The 23,885-nt window shown below is 37.4% G+C and overlaps 1 protein-coding gene across 2 annotated transcripts in view; it reads right to left on the bottom strand.

Moving 5' to 3' along the window:
• The window catches only part of ZFPM2 (zinc finger protein, FOG family member 2), a gene marked incomplete at both ends in the record, with an annotated part of 310,316 nt that overhangs the window by 234,759 nt on the left and 51,672 nt on the right, over window positions 1–23,885 (bottom strand). Inside the window, one exon of one of the 2 annotated variants that reach the window (XM_080339348.1) lies at window positions 10,344–10,502. The exons of the other annotated variant lie outside the window; for it this stretch is intronic. Coding sequence (XP_080195474.1) covers window positions 10,344–10,502 — 159 coding nt within the window. The remainder of the gene's footprint in view (window positions 1–10,343; window positions 10,503–23,885) is intronic. 2 annotated transcript variants of the gene reach the window in all.

A 23,885-nucleotide genomic window follows, 5' to 3' on the forward strand; every position in this document is an offset into this window, starting at 1 on the left:
CTTCTTTCTGCCGTAATTTACATTCCAGATCCAGCTGAAGAAGGATTCTGAGACTTTATATATGAACTAGATGCCAGAGTTTCAGAAACTATAAATCAGTATTCAAAATGTGTTCTTTGTTACTCGCTTTATCACACTGCCTACGACCAGTGACACAGCTTACGCACACTGATAGTCTTGCTCTTGAATCCTAGGAAACACAATGTAAGCTGCGAATCATTGCCAGGAACCTCTCTTCAGAAGTAACACTCATGCAACTTTGAAACAAAGCATATACAACTTGAAATACAAATGCAATGTATTTAATTCATCCAATGTAACTTACTTTTTGGCAGCACACACTATTCTTAAGAATACCAATGACATCTAACAGGACTTAAACGTCCTTCTTTTGGATTACCTATTTTTAAAGAATTCTGTTTATATATGTAACAAGCAGAAGTCTGTAGTTTTAATGGCAATGCAAATTTTCAGCAGATATAAAACATGCTGGGTATAAAATACATGCAAATAATGAAAAAAAAAGTCTTTAAATATGCTTTTGGTATGGAAATAGAACTCTGAAAAAAAAGATACTATAGAAATTGGTGAGGTTTTTCCATACTGTGCCATCTTTGGCATCTGGGGTGAGGACGAGGTAAACAGCTACAGTGGCTACAGTGCCATGCAAAGGGGTTTATTCTTAAGCCTTGCAAGGACAGAGAGAGAGAGAGAGATATCTGGTGCTTTCACTACCTGACTCTAATCACTTTATCAGATGTATATCAAAAATAATTTCAGTGAAGCCCACCAAAGTCAACTGAAACACCCTGCTCCACAAATATAGTAAGTTTGAGCAAAATCTAGCCTTCAGATGATTAATTTGCTAACACACCTGAAAGAAACCAGCACTTGTACATGTTAATCCACTGCATTTTATTTCAGATTATACTAATCATCTCAACACTTTGCTTCTTTGCAAGCAATTACTGTTTTCTGTCATGCTGATTAACAATCATAGTTTCTCCTGGAATAAATCTCATTTGAAATAACTGTATGTTTCTAGTTGCCCTAAACATTGTAAAAATTATTTATCCAGCAAATGTCAGAACTAATGCACTGTCTCTTATCCTGACTTTTATGAAACGTCTATGAATATCCACGTGTCGGTGAATACCTACATGTATGCAAGCTGTTAAATCTCAAAAATAATGGTATGGAAACTATTTTAGTTCATAGTGAAATCACCACTTTGTTTAACAAAATGACATCTTGACACAATGACATTTCAGCACAGTGATCATGTTAAAAAACAGTGTCAATTATTTCTAACAATTTCAGCTATGGTACTTTTCCTCTGGGATAAGACGCTGCTGTGTAGCAAGTTCATCTAGACCGAGTCTGGCCTTCCTCCTTCTCTAAATGTTTGATATGTTCTCATTATCGCACTGTTTGCTTTTGAAGTCCTTTCAAGACAAGGATCACTCATTCAAATGTATTTCCTGCAGAACAGTGAAAGTGCAGACTTTCCTTCTGTTAATGAGTTTTATATTTATACTAATTTTTAGGGAGCAACTCCTGTGGCACCAGTACTACAAATGAGTATCTTTCAGATACACTGGCTACCAAAAAGCTTCTATAGATTTAACGGAAAAAAAGAAAGGTTTTTTTTTTCTTTTCTTTTCAGTCTTTCTTTCCCCACTTAAACTTCAAATACGAGAACTCTGTGAGATGTATTCAAGTGAACGTGGGGTTCAGGCTTTTGATTAGAAAACTAGCAGTAGTCTATTTTTAAAGATATTTAGATGCCCCAAACAAAGACTGTTGTTTTTTATAATTTTCAACAATTATTTCAATAGAAATCAACAATCCATGAGATTCTAAACACCCCGGAGCAGAAGAGAGAGACGACTTCAAGAAGACACTCAGTCACTTTCTAAGTCTGAGGAAGTTCATACTTCTTCGTTAAAAAAAAATTCTGTTCCTTCCCCAATGCAGAAATACTATGTCTCTTACAAGAATTGTTCATCCAACCAAGAAAATCTCATTTTATAATGTGCAGCTGAAATAATTGTCATATACACATTCCATTTCCATGTGATTTCCACACACTGCTACATAACAAGTCGCAATATACATCTGTTCTTACAAAATGAAATTTTAGAATCATAGAATTACAGAATCATTTCGGTTGGAAGAGATCCTCAAGATCATGGAATCCAACCATAGCCTAACTCTGGCACTGAACCATGTCTCTAAGAACCTCCTCTGTGCATCTTTAAACACCTCCAGGGATGGCGACTCCACCTCTTCCCTGGGCAGCCTGTTCCAATGCCTGACAACCCTTTCCATGAAGAATTTTTTCCTTATATCCAATCTAAAACTTTGCTGGTGCAACTTGAGGCCATTTCCTCTCATCCATTTACCTTGTAAACATTTTTATGCTTTCATTTGAAATAATCAGCATTCCAGGTGCTTCAATATCAAAAGAAGCCAATTCCCTATCACTGGAGGTTTGTTTCCACATACGTGCTGTATTATACATGGTTTCAAGAACAGTATAGACTTCTGTGAAACAAACCCAAGAAAAAGACTTAGCAGTCCTAAGTAAATGCTTCTTTTTCTCTTATCCACATGAACTTATCTGGCAATTATATTTGTCTTAATATTTATCCAACAATGTCATAAATGTGGCATTTGCTTCACTTTTTTTTGCTTTTACCGATCCTTTGGGAGTTAAATTAGTGCCCGTATCCCCACTGATGTTCTATATAGCAGACAGCCTGTGAGCAACTCTGCTTTTAGGACATGTGTTGACAAAATTTTTCAGGGGATGTCTCAGAATTCTTGAAAAATAATCAGAATTTTTCTGTCAAGAACATCAAATTAGATTAAAAACAGCAAAACAGGCCTTCATTATAAATAAAATTATTAACAGATGTACAGTACACATGAACTAAGGTTGCAGTGAAATTTGCCATTTGTGCAATTCATATTTTAAAGATTACCCTTATTAATTTGCAACTGAGATTCTGTCAAATTTGAGCTTAAATTTAAGTCAATACAAGTTCAAGTTTTGTGACTTTCTAGAATGGGAACATTACACTACTTGTTGTAACCAAATAATCCCTTTCATCATAGCTGTGAGAGAATTCACAATTTCATTGTTCTTAAGAAAACCAAAATGTGCTGACTGAAAAGGCTGGTGTTGCTTTGATAAACTGCTTAAAGTTGAAAAAGCTATTTAAGTGTTCCTTTCACTTTATAATTCTGTGCAGTTAATATTTTCTATTTGGATATATGTATTTAATTCTTGAAAGACAGCTTGCTAGTTTCTTTTTGAGATACAGTTTTCTGCTTGATGACCGATTATTTAATTTCTTGATTAAAAGAAGGGTTTGCTTGTCTAACTTAGGTCCAATTTTTATCCCAATAAAGTTGATGTTAATACCGACATGGTTTTCAGTATGCCTGAAAATACAGTCTAAGACATTTACATATGGGTTAGCAGTAAACAGAAAAGAGTATAGGACAGACAATCTCATCCTTGTTACTCTGGAAGCCTTTCTGTGCTCTCAAGTGAACGGTGAAAATCACTCCAACCTTTTCAGGTATCTCCTTTCTCTTCCAGCAAGAAAACAGGCGGTCCTCTGAGCTCCAGGGACAGGAAAAATGAGAACGGACAAGAGGCAAAGCACAAGGCAGATGCTCATGTTCAGAAGAAAAAGGTCTCCTTTCCTTCTGTCAGGATCCAATCTAATTCTGACTTAGCATCCTTTGAAGGCTGTTACCAGAGGAAACCCTTCCTTTCTTTGTCCATATTCAACATCTGACAAAAAGTATGGAAAATGCGTGGGATTCAGTTTTTTCAGCTGAATGGGATACAGATAAACATACGAGAACCCTCACTCTGGTCGGGGAACACGTGAATCCAACACAGGTTCACAAATATGCACACAAGTCAGTATTTTTGGAAGGAGTAGCATTGTCAGTTCTTATGCAGATTCTTGTTATCCTAGGAGATGAAAATACGTCATCACACACACATGCCCTCTCCTGTCTCTGCTTACCAAAAAGAATTAATATGTCCTTCATTTATTTGAAAAGACTACATAAAGGAAATGTAATGAATTAAAACAAATGAAAAAAAAAATAAAGGAATATGAGCCCCAGAAGAACAGAAGTATTGCCAGGGAAAGATAATGTCAGGCGCAGGGAGGGGGGGTGTCTGGTGCCAAGCAAAGCCGAGGGCTGTGCAATCACCTCTATCAGTGCTCTATCAGTGTCTACACTCCAGCCAAATCCAGAGAAAACAAGGAGTCAAAGATTCAGGTCAATAAGCTTACAGGCGATTTGCACAAACAGCTCCTCTAGCAAGGTAAAAAACAAAGTCATATTGGCTTTTCTTTTTTATTCTTTCTCTTTGAACTCCCTGGTCCAAACACACCCTGGAAATGTCAGTGTTATATGCAAGAATTTAAAGAGCTGAGCTTCTTAATCCCGTTAAGAAATAAGAACAAAGTTGCCTGTAAAGATCTCCTTATTGAGCTCAAAGTGATTATGGTATAGCTGCCTTATGCTGATCCTACTTCCACTTGCTATAGCAAAAAGAGGTAGAAATTTGTCATGAAATCCATTTACTGAAAAGGAAAGAAACATTATTGATTAAAAGGTTTGTGGTTAAAAAAAAAATAAAAGGAAAGAAAAAAAGGCATATATCTGCTTTATGATCCAGAACCAGAAAATAGCAAGCATATTGTTAGTCATTACATGTCTAACATGAAAGAAGCAAAGAATATTTACACTGATGCACACAGGCATAAACACACAAAGTCATACTCCAAAGGAAAAAGGAACACAGGAAATCATTTCCAGGGTGTTAAGAGTTTGGCTGGTATTATAGATGGTAGCATGATAGCTTTGCACATGAAGTATGAAGGGAAAGATTAATGCACAGAAGAACTTAGCTTTGTACATGCTTTTTTCTTATATGGAGAATCACACTGCAGCTGTTTCCCTGAATCTCAAGCCTGGCTGCACAATCAGGTCACATGGTTTAACATAAAAAATTCTGGTCCTAAGCTGGTCTGGCAGGCTAATGACAAAATACTGTACACGAGCAGAAAACTTGGATCGGGTTCTGAGCTCATCCCCTCCTGCCCAAGCAGAATATGAGAATACAGCAGCAGGTATACACTCAGTGTGCAGAAGTCCATTTGTTCACCGAGTTCTCTTCTTGCTGACTTAGAAATGTATACAAGTTTCAGACAGCACTGGATTCCCCTCATCCCCTTCCTCCTCCACAAATGAAGACAAGAAATGTATCACGATCCACAACCATGCATCAGCACTCTGATTTGCTACAAGCATACACAGTGCTTTGTGCTATAGATCCTAAAAGCACTGGATCATGAAGCAATCGGTCTTTATCCCACATTACGTATCCCCCATATCCTCCTGTGTCACCAACTGAAGCACAGTTAACCGTGGGAAACAGAAGCCTTTTGCTTTCCAGTCTGCCACCAGCAATGTCAAGGACACTGAATCTCCTTCCACTGAGGGCTGGTGCCAATGGTGCCTTGTGAGGGAGGCGCTACGGGAATCCTACAACATAAGGAACAGTAACAACAGCTGTGCTACACACAAAGAACAAGAGAATTCAACAAAACTGTCCTGCTAAGCATAGCTGCAAGAAATGGATAAGCCTTCCTCCTCTGATTATCAGATATGTACCTTCCTTCATTTGCTCTTCCTTCTGGAAACAGTCCCACGTTTTCTCTCTTGATTATAGACCATCCTCCATTTTCTTCTCTTGTCTCTTTCCTTCACCACAGCTACTTACCTATCTAATAATCTCAAGTGATCCCTCTCATTGCTCAAGATAACTTTTCCTTTGAAAGTTAATCCCTCATTGAACACTACTGCTAAGAAGGTCACAAGGAACTGTAATTTGTTCAGCCAGTTCCCACTCTAACAACGTACACAAGGCTCCTATTTCCCTTGCTGTTTACAGAGAAGAAGAGACAGCACCTCCGTATGAGCACAGCAAACTTTCTAACTAACAGATAAGAATATTTTTTTTTATTTTACCTAAGGGTATCTAGGCAGGATGACAACAATCAGAGACTAAAAAACAATGATAAACTACTTCATAGTCCAAATGAACTTAATTTAGTTACTTTGCTTTTCATCTCATCACCTCCAGCTTCTTGGCTTCTGTATTGTTCTATTGTTTGTGTTCCTTTCTTGTTTCTCTGCTCCCGCCTTTATTAGCCCTGACATGCCTCCAGCTCACTTCTTCTCTTCTCTCTGTTAGCATCACCTCATTTTCTTATTCCTACCTATAGAAGAGTCAATCTGTAGGTACTACCTCCTACATTCCACAGTCATCTAGTCAATGACTCCTCTACATGGCAGACAGGCTACTTTCTCCTTATTCAGGCTACCTTTGTTAGTAGAAGAAATACTGGCACTTATCTAATAAATCTTCTAGAGCTGAATTTAACCTGAATTAATCTGATACAGGCTTTGATTTCAGATACGCACTATCTGGACACTTCAGCAACACAGGTTCCGTGCTAATACAGGCTTTGTGTGGACAGTATCACCAGATACCCTATTTATCTGTAGTGCAGAAATTTTGTAGTAACTAAGTATAAATAGCAATTGTCAAAGCCCACAAACAGACAAAATGTAATGCATTATCACCAAGGCTACCTCCTACCACAATTTTTGTTTCTATTCCAAAGACTGCAACCAGCGCAGCTTTGTAATGGAAGAACACGACGACTATGTTATTATTATCACTCTTTCCAAATATTCCCTTTCCCCTAATCTCACTGTCAAAACCGCAAACTTCTCTAACTGCCATCTATTCTGAAGCTCTTCCGAAACATTCATCCTTGGATGGGAAACTTCATCTAGAAGGTTAAAAATTCACAACTGCAATCTTAGAGGTATCCCTGATAAATCATCTTTTTTGCTTTTAATATTTGCATGCTTAAACACTGTTCACTTCTTCACATTTTAGTGTAAATGAAGAGCATGTAGGAATAATTATTCACATGTTAATTGTGGTTTTGTGGTGTTGCAGAAGTGTGGGGGCAGGTGGAATTTTCCAGATTCCTTGTTGTAAAAGCCATTAATACGCAAAAGGAGAAGGGAAAAATAATAGCCAAAAGTCATAATTGTGAAAACGGAAAAGTTGTAAAATGACATGTAGCTCAATCAATATGATTAATTTGCTTCACACTTTGCAGAGGCTTTCGCCTTCACCTTCTAATTCTGGCAACTATTCTGCTGAATCAATCTCACAAACCCAAATTAATAAGGTGGGAATGACAGGGATGGCTTTATAAAGGTTAGCTGTTTGCATTTTAGGCAGTAAGAGACTGCTCATAATATGATCAGGCACAGTTTGACAGGAAAATCTCTTCAGTCAAAAGCCAAAGTTACCAAGTTGTGAACCTGTATGTCCTCTATCTTTGTTTATCTGAACGAATTGTGAGGTCAGTAAATTTCTGCCTTCAGTGCCTAGTTTAGATATTTAAAAGCCTCAGCTTGTAGGTGATGCCTGGATTTACATAGCTGGGGAAGTACGAAAAACATACCACCGGGAAAGCCTCACAAACGCCTCCTCCCCAACTGTTGTGCCATTTGTTACCCACGTATCTTGATTCCTGCAAGAAGTCCCACTACTCATATTGCTTCCTGTTCTGCATCACCTTGGAAGAAACCCTGGCAGAGGGAAATGGGAAGCCAGGATAGACAAATATTTATGTTCAATAAAATTCCCTCTACTTTATAACCAATAAAAAATCCCCCAACTTTCTTAAACCTTTCATAGTCCATGCTAGCAGCAGGAGAACGGAGAGACAGCACAAACAATTCCCATGCCAATTTTGATATCTTTGGGGAAAAGGAAACCTGTCACATGACAAAACACAGAGCTACACTTACTTTTCCCTCCTTTGAAGATATTTGTGGTTTACAGGCTACCTGCACTGTTAAAGAGTAAAACTAAAATCAGAAAGTCAGGCCCTCAAAACAGAAATTAGAATGCATACATTTGCTCTCTAACCTATTTGGTACATATGTGATTTTCAAGCTTTTATTCATTATGTTAAAGAAAAAATATTTTTTAAAAAAACCCAACTTATTTCTCATCCTATATTTTAATTTCAATACTGAAACAGTATAAAAAGGTAATGAATGATCAACAGATTAATGACATAAATCTTGAGAATATGCCTCACTTTTAGTATTTACTATAGAATACAGTTACAAACCCTTCCACTAATAAAAGGGTATTTGATTTTCAGATTAGTTTTGTCTTCTTGGGTTTTATCCTCAGAAAAACATACGTGACCTCATGTCAATGACACTTAAGATGTGACACTGAAGACACAGTGCATTCAACAGAAGTTGAGACACTAATAAAAAACAATACATTTCTAGTCTCTCATGGCATCCTTTCCCAGGGATATTCTCAACTTACTTCAAAGTGGGGCTTTCTGTCACACTGCCTCAGCTGGAAGGAGATTAGGGGTTTTATGTGCCCCTTTATCCTCAGAATTTTCCTTTTCAACTTTTCTTCTGCAGCAGTTGCAGTGGATAGGTTTAAGATTCTTTCATAACCACAATACACTTGGAAAAAGAACTGCTGGGGAGTCAAAAGGTATTCAACTTGAAGAATCAGCAGATGTCCTTAATAAAACATGATAATCAAGATTCAGATTTGAATGTATTCCCATTTCATTCCTGATCTTGTTTAATACAATGCCCTGGATTCAGTGTTTTCCCTGAAATATGTGTTCTTTAGAGGGAAGTGCCAAAATAACCTAAAATTCATCATTGATTGCTATCAACAAACAAAAATTATGACATCTTTTTCTGAATTTCACCCAAAATGGTAAGATTTCCATTGGGAGGCTGTTGAAATGCAGCAAGAATTACAAAGAAATAACTAAATCAAACTCATATGAATGAATAGTGACTCATTGTCTTCCATTGCTGACAGAAGGAACTCAATAGATGCCAGTAAAACAATTATGCAAATAGTGGTTTAAATAATTATTTAGTAATGCCAGTAGCAGCAGTTTGGTTTTTTTGTTTTGGTTTGGTTTTTTGGTGTTTTTTTTCCAGCTAAGGAAAACGGTGTCTGAGAGGCGTGTGAACAAGTGAGTGCGCAGTAATTATAGCATTTGTTTACAGCACAGTTATAATAGCACTTAAGTCCTCCTGTTTGCAAATAATTTCCGTTCATAATCTGGTCTCTCTTCCTTCACAGTAAGATTTGCAGCAGCTAAAATCTAAACTATGGACTAGACTGTTTGGGTCTCTTAGAAAGGCTTACGAAGCATCAAAATACCTACAATGAAAAAAAAATATTATTTGAGAAGTTTGTAAGCTGCACAGTGGTCACGTAGAAAATACATTTTTGTGCCTTTCTCACTGGTGACTGAAGACTCTGTAGGAAGTCGTATCATTTGACTATTCAAATGGATTTATTTTACTTTGTCCAAGACAGATGAAAAGAACATAAAAACAGGAGCATATTGAGTTATCATGAGAAAATGTATGTCAGTATCTGTGAAAGAACAGAAAGACAGAGAAATCATCGATATCCAAATGCCTGAGGGGGTTGTGGACTAACAGAAGAACATCACTACAACAATTCCAGCTATTTGATGGGCATCCTTACCTGCAGAAGACAAACGATAAAGCAATCAAGTGGAAATCTGGCAGAAATAAGGTTAAATCAATGTTCTACATACTCATACAGTGTGCTTTTTCTGTCAGCCTGGCAGACTGAGCACGGGGTGAGAATGAGTTGGTGTGGCTTATGCTAAAATGCCTCTATCTTCAATAATTTGGAAGTAACGAATGCATCAAAAAGGCATCTGCAACTTTAGAAGTTATCCTTTCACAAATCACTAGTTTTCTACCATGCATAATAAGTTCTATAATAAGCTCTATTTTAATCCTAGAATCTACAGACACAATCTGTTTTTCTAGCAATGTTTCCTAGGCAAAGAAGCAGTGAGCAGACATGCTGTATTGCCAGCTTCGGATCTGATAATAATTGACTTCTGAGGCCTGTTCTCTACAGTTAAATACATAGAAAATAACATTCTTGGAGAAAAACATTAAAGGCAAGATGAATCACCTCCCTGAAAAGCGCATCTTCCAACACATTTAAATATTTACTCCTTACCAGATTTAGCTCCACAAGTGATCATTTTCCTATTTTTAAGGTACTACATTAATAGGACCTTTTGTGCTTTTTAAAACAAAAAAAATCTTTCTGACCAATTTGACACAGTTTGTGAGTATTCCCTCAAGAGGTGGGCTACAATGATTACCTTTATTACAAAAGTATTCCACTTCTTCACAGCTCAGATTTTCCGGCTCAAACTCTGCAGAAAAGCTTTCCTCCAATGGAAAGTCTTCTTTTGAGACAGCGTCATTTTCCTCAGACAGGCACTCTTCTTCTTCATCCTCAATGGCATCCTCAAGGGGCCCTTTAAAAAGAATCAGGAACACTGTGGCAAAACCATCTATGAAAGGACAATGTGAAACAAAACCTTAGTGAATTTATAACTGGAGGTCTTTAGCTAGCTTTCCCTTCCATAGCTGTGTTCAGCATTTTTTAGAACTGGACAAGTAATGTTTTATAGAAATTGAAAGTGACTTTTTCCTTGATGGCTTCAAATCAGAATATGCAAAGTCCTGTACTAATAATAAACTTTTTTGTTTTCATTATTCATCAAGCTCTAGTAATAAACACACAGTTTTAACAACAGAAATCAAAGCTTTATTTGTAAAACCAAGTAAACAGTGAAGAGCCTTCTCCTGGTTTTAGTCATTGCTTTTTGACGCTGAATTACAGTACTTCGCAGGTTCCCTGTACAGGCTTAATTTCTTGAGTTAAGAGCACTGACGACAGTGAGTCACTACAGAGGTGTTGACAGTATAAACTTCAGCTTATTCTGCTATTTTGCTTCAACCAGCACTTGACGGTGTTTAAAAACAGTTTCGTATTATCCACGATCATTCATTTGCCAGCCTCTATAACAGACTGTCAGTCAACGGACAGGACTCCGACAAACTATCACTTCATTTCACAGGGGCCAAAACACAACTGTGGTAAACCCCTTGCTGAGGGCTACAGAAACACAAAGCAGTTCCAGAGGCAGGGCAAGAGTCTCAATTTGAAATGGCAGCCTGAGGTCTCTGAATCTCTTCTAGTCACCTAGACATACTATTGCTATTGATCCTCTTGAAAAGCCAGTGTCTGACAGATCTATAATACATAACACACAGGTTACCAACTGGAATGTACTCAAAAATTAAAATTTCATCTTTCTTGTATATATAAACTTCATAATCATTGGTTAAGAGCAACTATTTGCTAAAGACATCTCCTGTGCAGGTGTCGAATTTTACTCTAGATTTAAATAGAGATTTGAAATAACACATTTTAATTTAACTAAGATTTTATTAAATGTCAGTATGTTTCAAAATCCATCTTAAGACTGGATTTCAAAAGAGAAATTTCATTATACATGGCTGAGGTTGGAAAAAAAAATTACATATTTCACTCTCCGTGAAAGCACAGCCTCATTTATAATTGACTGAGTATTTCTTCCTTGAAATGAAAGCTAGCTAGCTAATGAAAAAAAATGCAATTTGTATTTATATGATAGTTTTCCAGTATTAAATACACTATTCCTATATAATCTATTATGCTGAGATACAATACATAAATTACTCTGTTGCATTCAATGAAAAGGAATGGATAAATTTTTTAAAGAAATCAAATATTGACTACACTCATATTTTCTGTAATTTATTATGAACAAGTGACTACCTACATTTATTAAAACAGCAAAATTCTCTTTAGGCTAGGTTGCATAATTCTTGCTTCAGAGGAATATGATGGTTACTTTTCATTGAAATTGATTGAGATTCCCAGCTGGAATTCCATAAATTAATATAGTTCACTGTCTTTCATGGAAAAGTGACTATTTGTGCCGCCTGAGAATCTGACCAAATGAACCCACTTTTCTGGACATATACTCACCAAAACCAGCTGTCATTCAACAATATATCTCCTAAAATAAGGGGCTATTATTATAGCTGAAGAAATAAAGATTCTCACTGTCAAAGTATCCATTACTGTTAATTGCACTTTCTAGCCACATTGGGGAAAAAAAATCCATCCACTGTGTATGCGCAGGGAAGGAAGAGCAGCTGTGGCACCGTGCGGCACGGAGAACAAAGCGCCAGCACAGGGCACTGCGGCTGCACCTGGGCCACACGGGCACCTCCCATGTGGCCAGTTTATGGCACAAACGAAAGCACAAGGGGTTCTGAACAAACTGTCAAAAGTGCCATTCAGATTCCAGAATAGTATTAATTTGTGACACTGTCTGTAGAGCCATTTACTGGTGTGTACTCCTGGTAACATCTGGATAAATAAAACAGGAATGAAAACGAAAAAAAATCTGGTTTAGGGAAATGTAGGTTTCTGCCATGTATAAAGAGGGATAAATAACATGTTTTGCATCATTTCAGAAGCAGCTATATGCCTTTCAATTTTCCAAATATTTTAATTTGGGGGGAAAAATTAAATAAACTTCAGCCAACCTTTCAGTGCAAATCGACTTCCTGCTGAATGACTGGCTCTGTCATTGGACTTTTTCAATATGTGTTTTGTAAAATACAGCAAAAACAATATACCCGCAAGTAATCCAACTGGCATGTGTACATGACATCTAGGTCTGTTTCTAGATGTTAAACTGGTTTGTTTGATCAGGTACGTAATCAGCAAGCTAGTAATCACTGTAGGTTAATTAAGAAAAGAATAGAAGGCCAGTTGGTGTACTTTCATTTGCAGCAGTCATGGAAACACACACCTTGTAATTTCCATTGACACTGTTTCCAAGAAGGCAGAATCAAAAACAATGTACCAGCTCCACAGCACAAGTTCAAACCCCTGTCATTCTATGGGTTGGGACTTTTTTTTAAACAAATCTCAGGCTAAAAAATATTCTTGACAAATGTTTCCATAGATACATGTTACATATGAACAGGCATGCAACATTTCCTAAATTTACATGTCCAAGTATTTGAAAACATAAATGTAAACGCTGTCACATCCAAACAAGACCAGAGGTCTGCACACACCTACAGTGGGTTTTGCTTTGCATATGCCAACCCACATACAAAACCCAGTGATGTTTATGCAGTTGCATAAGAGATCAGAGCTTTACATAACAGTTCCCCTCAGGGCCTGACTTCAGGCACTGCGCTTCAAAAACCAGCACGACACTTATTGAAATTGAGGGATCGGTGACGGAATATTTTTCTCAGCTTCAGGCTGCTGCTGCCTTGTCTGATTCACCCGTCTACAACCTGATCCTTGGGACAAATTCTGGCTTTTAAGTTGAGTCATCTTTTATTTTTTAAGTGATCAAATATATTCAGCTCATGCCCAAAGCTATAAATTGATAATTTTAACTACCAACTTTAACCAAAGTGTAAGGCATTGCTCAACCTAAGACCAGCCCACAAGAATCACAGCAAAATTAAGTATTTCTCGGTCACTACTTTCTTGTGAACTGAAATATCAGTGCCCAATTTCTGTGGCTATTTCTAATTATCACTGAAACATAGCAGGTTAAAGAAAACAGTAAAACCAAAAGCCACTTAATAGTAAGTATGAACAGATTAAACTCTACTCTTGATTACTCCATCTAACTACTTGCACATAAAAAGACAATGAATAAAAATAAATTTTCAGAATCTCACAATAAAGATTGTACAGAATCACATATTCTTGACTAATGCAAACACATAAACTCTGCAAGTTTTTGTTTGCCTAATTTCGCCATGTGCTTCCAACAACCTCTTACTGACCGGTAAATAAAGTCAGCTAGAGAACTAAGAATTTACCTGGACCAACAATTTGTAGGTTGGTTTTCAAAGTCTACTAGATCCTCTGTCTAGGGAGCAACCTACATAGCATCTACTCAACTTACTCCCTGACTTAAAATACTTAAAAATACAGAGTCTTATAGACAAAAATAAATGTCTTTTAAAATAACAGACTTACTTTCAACTGTTTTCTCTGATAGTGCTTTCTTTTCCCCAGTTGTTATTATGTTGATATATTAACTTCAACAGTCCAAATACAGCTTGAACAGCTACTTTAGTACTATATCTTGTGCATTTCTTTTAAATTGTTCATTTAATTTAATAGCAATACACCCATTATTTATACCAATCAAGCACCTATGCCACGACATATACAATGTTTGCTGTTATTTCCACGGGAAAAGAGTCAAGGTCTCATCCCCGTTCTGGTGAAAAATGCTTTTCAATAACTGCTGATTAAGTGTGACATTACAAACAAAAACTGCCACAATGACACAGCAATGCAAATCCAAATAATTCCTACTGCTGAAATTCATCTGTGTCACAGTGATCTCACAGTAAACAGCTCTGAAATATTGCTAGACTCTTAAATTAAACAGCAATATTTCAAATTGAAACTGTTTAAAAATTTAGTTGGATAGTTAATTTCAGAGAGACTGTAGATGGTTGTCTTCTCTTTTCAGCAATTCTTCTCCTATTAGCACTTTTCATAAAAATGTGATGTAATCTAAGCAGAGGTGATTCTGAAATGCTTCAGATAAGCTACATGATAAACAGTTAAGAATTCCCAAATGCACTAGGGAAAAACTCCATCTCTAATCTTAAATGGACGTACTGAAGGCAAATAAAGTTTCCATTACTTCATTCCAGATTTTGCATGAAGCCCTGAAAAAAACTATTTCCTTTACGTTATAAAACAAGCAAATACTTGTCTTGTACACAACACAGATTTTGAGGCGTTTGGTAGTTCGCTTTTCCAGCTGGTACTTACTCCGTTTCATGAATATTTATTGACATGACCATAAATCTCAAATATTTTTTCAAATAACATGGATAAACAAGAGGCAGCAGAAAAGAGTACAATTAGTGACAGCAACGAAGGAGTCAATGTGGCAGAAATCTGTATGTAGTCCACTTCAAAAATCACCACATATAATTTGATAGAAATAACAATATCTACTGAGGGAAGGCTGAGGAGCGAGCTGCATGTGCCTTCATGGAGAAAATTACTTCTGATTGAGGCCACTTGGCAGCACAGTGTGGGGAAATCTGAACTGTGCTCCCTAATTTGTACCAGATTTACAGACACTCAAAACACATATTTTCAGAACTATTAATGTATTAAACACATACACACAAATCTGAAATGGTTATATAATATAAATGCAAACGTATAGATACAAACACACAGAGCTAGCTAAGTGGCAATCTACACAATGAGTAACAGATGCTACCTCAACACTTGAAAGGATAGGCTGTGTTTAGCAAAACAAAACCAACACTGTAAAAATTTTAATAACATGGAAAACTGTGAGAATGAACCACCGAAAACTTAACAAAAGACGCTTTTGTCAAAATGCTTTTGCTATAATAGACACCCCTCTGAACACGAATTGGAGCATCGGAACCTTTGAGCATGTTAGTCCTGATATAGTAATGCATGATTCCAGTTTTATGGTACTATAACCATAATGAAATAATTGAAATTCAATAACGTTAAACTGTGTAAGTTTTGTAATTATTTTTCATAGTCAAATTCATCAGACTTTTCCCTAAATGAAACCACTTGAATGTATGCTCAAATTAAGCACATGTTTATATGCCTCCTGTCCAGTACTTTGCACTTAAAATGGACGTATCCTACAGTGGGAAAGTATCATTGAAATAATTATCTCATGAAAATGTTAAGTGGTTAGCTTCCTTCCCACCTACCAATATTCTCTTATGTTCCCAGAGCAGCAACAGAAATCAGAGCTCTTAACATATTAAGAATGCTTCAGGAAGACTACAATACTTGACAGTGAGTAGCTGGGGAGAGGCTAATGAGTATAATTAGTAGTAGTAGCATCAAATAATAACAACTCAAATAAATCAGAGAGGCCTGAAATTCACTGGATCAACATCATGAATTTTGCATGTTTGTGTGAGACATCCAGTATTTCCTAGGAAAACATGCTGCTGCACACAGATTATCCTTGGCTTATGGTAAAACCAAGGTATGTGATGCTCTCTGATTATAAACAAGAGGGAAAAGCTTCAGAAAAATCAATACATTCATCTCCTGTTGCAACAAGAACATTTTCTCCTAAATGCAAACGACTACTTAAGAAAACCCGCAGGCAAATACTTTATATTGATTCACATGTGGAAGACAGATACGGAACTCTTTTCCTAAAAATTCTATCAATAATATTAAAAATATGAAAGACTGATCAACTTCTTTCATTTTAAATATGGCAGTGGGGGTGAAGACACCTCATGGTAGTTCAGGGCTCGCTTCCTCCTGGGAAGATTTCTACTCAAGACTCCTTAGCTACTTCTTCAGCTTTTCCGTTAACTCAAAGCAGTGGTTGTTCCCAACCAGAATGTTTGTACAGCAGCTTGGAGACATGTTTTACAGCGATCCGAACAATTCAACAGAAACAATCCAGCTTCTCCTTTTCGAAAAGACATTTTTACAAGACACAATGAAATATATATTCTCAAGTTCCTTGCTGAGAAGTTGTCTTTCTTTTGGGCTTTGTACAAATTTTTTTAAGTGTCCAGGCTCAAATATTTCAGACTATAAATGCTCAACCAGGGTGAAGACACAGACTGACAAAATACAGGAGATGAATATATGCTGCCGCAATCAGAATAAATTGACAGCTTATGTTGAGCACTAGGACTGCCAGATACTGTTCAATCACCAAGACTTTTAATATTCTCCAGAGAAGCAGAACCTCCAAAAAAAGATATCTAGATGAATCACAGAAATTAAAGTACACAAGTCTGCAGCTAACATCACAGATGATAATAAAGGAAAATTATAATAAAAGCTTTCCTATTGAATCATTTGCTCCCCTCACCTCAACAACCTGACCCCATGACTGTCCACACTACTTATCTCTCTCGTCTTAGTTCAAAGAGATCTCAATTTTCAATTTTCATCATAAAAAATATTACCTCGCCCTTCTTCCCCATGAGAACTGAAAATGTTTTCATCACATAATTCCATGAGAACAGAGAGAAAAGGCCAAGCAAATTGCCTAAACACTCTTCTGTTAGACAATAGATGGCAATACCTAATCTTGACAAACTGACCGCTGCAGGAATAGCTTACGGAACAAGCACCCTGTTGGCAGTAGGAGACTGAAGTGCCAACTGGGAAATCAGTTTGGAAAGAAACCTTAAATATACTTCTTAAGAAGGTCAATACTTGTGAAACAAACCACTCCCACTTTAACTGAAATGTTTCCCTCTTCAGTATATCGAGTTTTCTATTTGGCTTAACTAGCTTATTTCTGTAATTCCTGCTATGTTTGTACAGCTATACTCAAGAGACACGATGCTACCTGCGCACATTGAACCTCTCCAGTTGGTTATGTAAATTGGCTGAACTTCAAAAGTTCAGATTGGAAGATTGTGCCAATTTTTGAGTGACTCCTTACATCTTCATTGTCGCACCAGAGCAGAATGAACCCTTTCTCACATTGACTGGAGGAACTTTATGACCATGATTTAACAACCAACTTAATAGAAAAACGAATGGAAAAGAGCTGCTCTTTGGACACTGTAAATCCATACCAACCTGAAGTAATTGAGCTTAGCAGCAAGAATAAAGTATAAAAGTATACTTCTGTAGCCAAAAAAAAAAAGGAGGGGGGGGGGGGAAGGAGTTATTTTTAAACACGTAAGTTCTTCCTGCAGCCACTCACTTTTAACATAAGTTGCATCAGGGGATCTTGTAGGAAGGAAATATTTTTATTAATTTTCCCCTTATCTGTAAGAAGAATGCTGATTTTTTTTTTTCATTTATGTTCCTTGCCTGCAGGTAGCAGACCAAGAAAATCATATAGCAGAAATTTTTCCTTTTGATTAATTTCTTTCCATGTGTTATGTTATTTCTTATATATAATTGATTTCAGGTTTTGCTCGTAGCTGTACATCTTTTTTATATCTGTACCTACTGCCTTCCTTCAATCAAGAAAGTTGAAGGAAATTACCTGAATTTTGTTAAGTTTATTAAAAAAGAGCTCTGTGAATATTTAAATTGAGTTTTGAAATGCTAATACAAGAAAGATATTAGAGAATTTTAATAGTAGGTTCAATTTGACCCACAGACTATTGTAGAAAGGGTCAAATTTTATTCAAATTATTTCTTTACAGCAAAAATATGAACCCTTTGATTTTATAAAAGTAGATTAATATTCTTCACTGCTAGGTCTTTTGGCCCTTTGGTGCATGACAGCATTAACTGTGCTTGTATATAAACTTTTCAAAGACCTTTAAATGTTCCAGTAATTTGGAACTTCACTTTCATTTATCCTCTTGTCTTCATTTATCTTACCATTATCCAAGAGGCCACAACAAAGCTGACAGCGTCTATAGTCAGTTTGCTCCTAGAGCCAAGGCCAGAATATTTCTAATCAATAAAAGTGAAATGATGAAAATATGACCATTCAAAACAGGCTAAGGGAGATGTTAGCTTCAAAAAATAGTAAGCAAGCATACTGTTAATGTCAAAGTCTCATTTGTATAGGAAAAAAGAAAAAAGATATGCATGGAACATGAGCTGCAAAGATGCAGTTACATGTCAGACCTTGGTTTTCAAGTAGTGACTCATGCCAAAATACAGGTTTAGTCCTCCAATACCCTTGTGCATGAAAGAGTCACAGCAATTATTTTTACTGCTGGGACTTTATTTTGCAAGCTGCAACTTGTTTGCCTCATAGAAGTCAGAAAGGACATTTATCCTGCAGATGAACCTGAGGGTTTATTGTTTTTACCTCAATATAAGCACAGAGAGAATAAAAAGGGCAAGTGGTATGTAGTAGTGTTATTACACAGCACGTACTGGCAGAACTAATCAGGATAGATCATACTCATTTATCAAATGAAGAGTATGATGTTTTGTCAAAGAACTGAAATGGCTTTGAAACACAAGTGTTATGAAAGGCACTTACAGAATCTCCTCTCCTTAAATCTTCTCACCTCCTGGCAGTCAAAGTGGTGCCATGCTATAAAACCCTTGAGGTAGAGATCTTTCTACATGCGTCTCTAAATACCATAAGGAACAACATGGCTTTTTAAAATATAATGCACACAGTGGCCGTACAAAAGATTTAATAGTTGCAACATCATTCTGGAATTCCTACTCCCAGGAATAAAGATCAGCGGAATTTTTAATAGTGACTACCTTGATACTATGATGGAGCACAAATCTTATGAAGAGCGGCTGAGTGAACTGGGGCTATTTAGCCTGGAGAAAAGAAGGCTGAGGGGAAACTTTATCACTGTCTACAACTACCTGAAAGGAGGTTGTAGCATGGAGGACGTTGGTCTCTTCTCCCAAGTAGCAAGTGATAAGGGCCTCCAGTTGTGCCAGGGGAGGTTCAGATTGGATATTAGGAAAATACTCTTCATGGAAAGGGTTGTCAGGTATTGGAACAGGCTGCCCAGGGGTGGAGTCACCATCCCTGGAGGTGTTTAAAAGGCGAGGTTCTTAGGGATAGGGTTTAGTGCTAGAGTTAGGTAAGGTTATGGTTGGACTCGATGATCCTGAGGGTCTCTTCCAGCTGAATTTTATGATTCTATGATGACAACATGATTGCAAAACTCGTAGCAGTGAAGGGTATGAATTCAGAGGCATCTTAACTGATCCCATGCCACTCTATGAAAATAAAACCTATTAAGTGTGTTTCAGTACTCTAAGAAATGACACAGAAGGTTATCTGGATGTTCTAGAATTAGCAACATTGTTCTGTCTTCTGACAAAAAGTGATAGTAGAAGGTTCGCCTTGGGAAGGGCTATTTTTAAAAGTATTAATTATGATGTATTTGGAAAAATAACAGAAATAACAGTACCTGCTCTTGCTCTAGGGTAAATTGGGTAATTGAACTATATGAAGAGATTTAAAATAGAAAAGAAAGAAGAGATTTTTGCATCAGTAAGTCACATACTGTACAGTCACTGATCCTAATTCAGCTGCTATTTGTCTTCCTGAGTACACAACTGAAACAGCCAATTAGATGAAAACTTTAAAATTTTCTTAACACCTATACATGTTAGGAGAACTGTATCACATCTTTGATGAAGTTGTGGGCCTCAGACCCACAATTTTTCAATAAGGTTTTTGGAGGATCCTCCTAAGGACCTTTTTTATGTCCTTGGGAAGAAAGATCTTGGCTGCCGACAATCCCTCGCCCAAGCAGACACACAGCCCACTTCAGTCTCATCTCACCAGTTACTCTGGGCAGACTTAACAGAAAAACTTGAGACAATAGGTAATTAATACCTTGTTACAATTAAATGTGTACTTAGACTAATTTCCTGTGTCTACTTTTGCTTAATACATGCAGTGAATTAAGACAATCTACAAAGCCTATCTTAATGGTTAAAAACTGGGTTTTTAACTTATAGTGCTACTGCATCTGAGCTAGGACTGAAAGTACAAGGACGCCAAAGTGTCACTGAAGCAAATTTCGGGAAGTCAATCCTAGGCAGCACTTCACTGTAAAACTGAAATTACTTTTCTCTACTGTGTTTTCACCTAAGCAGTTCCTGTGTGTAAGCTTCCCAATTTGAAACATTTTGACATGCTCAAGGCCCAAACATTCAGTGAAAAGCACATGTTCAGTGACTATGAAGGGATAGTAAGCTGCATAAGCTGTTTATTAAATATTTCTTTCCTTCTGTCTAGAATATTTACAGTGGCATCGGCACTTTAACTTAGAACACACATTATACTATTAGAGAGCAAGAAAACAGAAGTACTCGCACACAAAAAAACCCAAAACCAAGCTTAAATCAGTAGCAAAATTATTCCAAAAAGAAGCTGATTGCAGTTGAAAACAGACTTTAGAAATGATGAACAGGTGCTAACAATGACAAAAGTAATTTCATAAACTGTACCACTAGTTGTTCTAGCCCTGTTCCTCCTACTACTGTCCCATCTTGATCATCCATTCACCAATTTAATCAGCCACACTTGCAGCCTCGGAGATCGACAACGGACTCCTCTCTGAAAGCACTCATTGTTAGAAGGTAGCATCTCAGCCAAACCTCTTGTACGCTACAGAGCATAGCAAAAGAAATTGGTTCAAATTTTTATAGAGATCTTGTCAAACACAAAGACATGGAGTGAGAAGATGTACTGTCTGCCTCAGCTGTCTTAATTCCACCTACAGTCCTAACAGCTTCACAGCATATGCCATTCTGTGTATTTCTGGTACGAAAGGAGGAAAAGAATAGAGGTGACAGGAGACGTATCCTGACTCAACACCCCACTAAAATCACAGCAGTAACACAGAGCTACCACAGTACCAGAGTGCACCAATTCTCCTGAAAGGAATTTTTAACTAAAGCCTACAAAACAATCAGGAGGTTGGACATAAAGCTCTCAGAGATAGATCTGTGATGCTTGCAGATAATCTTCTACATTAGGAGTAATTTTGCAATTATAGTTTATCGGTAGTTTTCTTAAATGTAACACAGAGAGAACACGGAAAATTTCCTGTTTGCTTATTCAGAAATATTATCCCTGAAGCATTTTTCCCTGGATTATGACATATTTTAAAGTTTTTAAACCCATCATTTATTTCTGTATGATGATATCTGCTAAATTTTACAAAACAATTTTTGAAACTACTGGCAATCTAATTTGAAATGCTAGGAATGTAATTTGCCCCATGATACATGACTAACACTGAGGCAAATATTCTCCAGTTTCACTGGATTGTTTCAGCTAGATAAGTATGAAAATAATGTTTAAATTTACAGGCTTTAAAAAAAAAGCAATGAAAGAAAGTATCATCTATGTAAAAAGACAGCTCTTCATTCTGTCTCTTTCACTGAAATTATATGTATCAATATAATAAAAATTCAAATATATGGTGCTTCACACATCTGAGAAGTGTCATTAATTTTTGCATAAAAAAAGAAAAAATGAATGAGTGATATTTTTAAATTTTTTTAAACATATGTTCATTTTGTTTTCTACATGTAAGGTATTCTTAGTTTTGATAATTCACCTCTTCAAAAAAGGAAACTCCCTCGTCTTGCATGTTAACATCAATTAAACATATGAGAATTAAAGGTGTAACTTTAGGAAAATATTCAGACTTGCTTTTCACTTTGTTTTACTCCTGTAGTTTGGGGTTTTTTTGTTGTTTTGTTTTGTTTTTAATTCAACCTAGCAGAACAAGGAATAGACACATCTACACCAACCAGTCAACACCTGTCAAAATGACATCTATGGCACGCTGCTCCAAACAGTCTGAGGAAATCCACTGACAATTCAGGATCCAGACATAGCAAACTCTGATACTGGTAGGCAGGAGAAACTTCTTTGCATGTCCTAATCTCACCATTCAGGATCCCAAACAAGTAAGTAACACATGGCCTGTGACTTGGGAAGCTTTTCTCTGCAGTCGCCTTTACCAAGTGCTGCTAGAGCAAAGCAGTTTCAAACACAATACTCTAAATAGGGTGAATCCTATATAAACATTTAGGCTGGAAAAGACATTTAAGACCACTGAGTCCAGGTGTTAAGCTAACACTGCCAAGTCCATCACTAAACCGTATCCCTAATTGCCACATCTACGTGTCTTTTAAATACCTCCAGGGATGTTGACTCAAACGTTTCCCTGGGCAGCCTGTTCCAATGCCTGACAACTCTTGTCATGAAGAAAGTCTTCCTAATATCTAACCCAAACCTCCCCTGGCACAACCCGAGGCCCCTTACTCTCATCCTATGACTTGTTACTTTGGGAGACTGACACCCACCAGGCTACAATCTCTTTTCAGGTAGTTGTAGACAGCAATAAGGTCTCCCCTCAGCCTTCTTTCCTCAAGGTTAAACAGCCCCAGTTCCCTCAACCACTCCTCTTTAACTTGTGCCCCAGGCCCCTCACTAGCTTCATTGCTCTTCTCTGAACTCTCTCCAGCACCCCAATGTCTTTCTTGTAGTGAGGGACCCAAAACTGAACACAGGATTTGAGGTGGGGCCTCATAGGGAGACAATCACTTCCCTGGTCCTGCTGAGCACACTATTCCTGACACAAGCCAGGATGTTGCTGGTGTTTTTGGCCACCTGAACACACTGCTGGCTCACATTCAGCCACCTGTCGATCAACACCCCAAGGTCCTTTTCCACCAGGCAGCTTTCCAGCCACTCTTCCATGAGCCTGTAGCGCTGCCTGGGGTTGTTGTGACCCAAGTGCAGGACCCAGCACTTGGCCTTGTTGAACCTCATACAATTGGTACCAGCCCATTGATCCAAGCAGTCCAGATCCCTCTGTATGATCTGCTGGAGGGTAGGAAAGCCAACACTCCCACCCAACTTGGTGTCATCTGCAAACTTACTAAGGGTGCATTCGATCTCCTTGTCCAGATCATTGATAAAGAGATTAAACAGAACCAGCCCCAATACTGAGCCCTGGGGAACACCACTCATGACCGGCTGCCAATTGGGATTAGCTGCATTCACTACAACTCTTCGGGCCCGACCTTCCAAGCAGTTCTTTACCCAACAAAGTGTACACCCATCCAAGCCATGAGCTGCCAGATTTTCCACGAAAATGCTGTGGGAAACTGTCAAAGACTTTACTAAAGTCCAGGTAAAGAACATCCACAGCCTTACTTTCATCTACTAAGCAGGGTATCATACACATGGCCAAGTCATGCTCAGAGCATAAAGCTTTTCAGGGTAATGAAGGCTGCAAAAAGTCACTCTCTACCTCCAACTCCAATGAAACCCTCACTT

Source organism: Nesoenas mayeri (assembly GCF_963082525.1).
Source record: "Nesoenas mayeri genome assembly, chromosome: 2".
NCBI classification, from domain to species: domain Eukaryota; kingdom Metazoa; phylum Chordata; class Aves; order Columbiformes; family Columbidae; genus Nesoenas; species Nesoenas mayeri.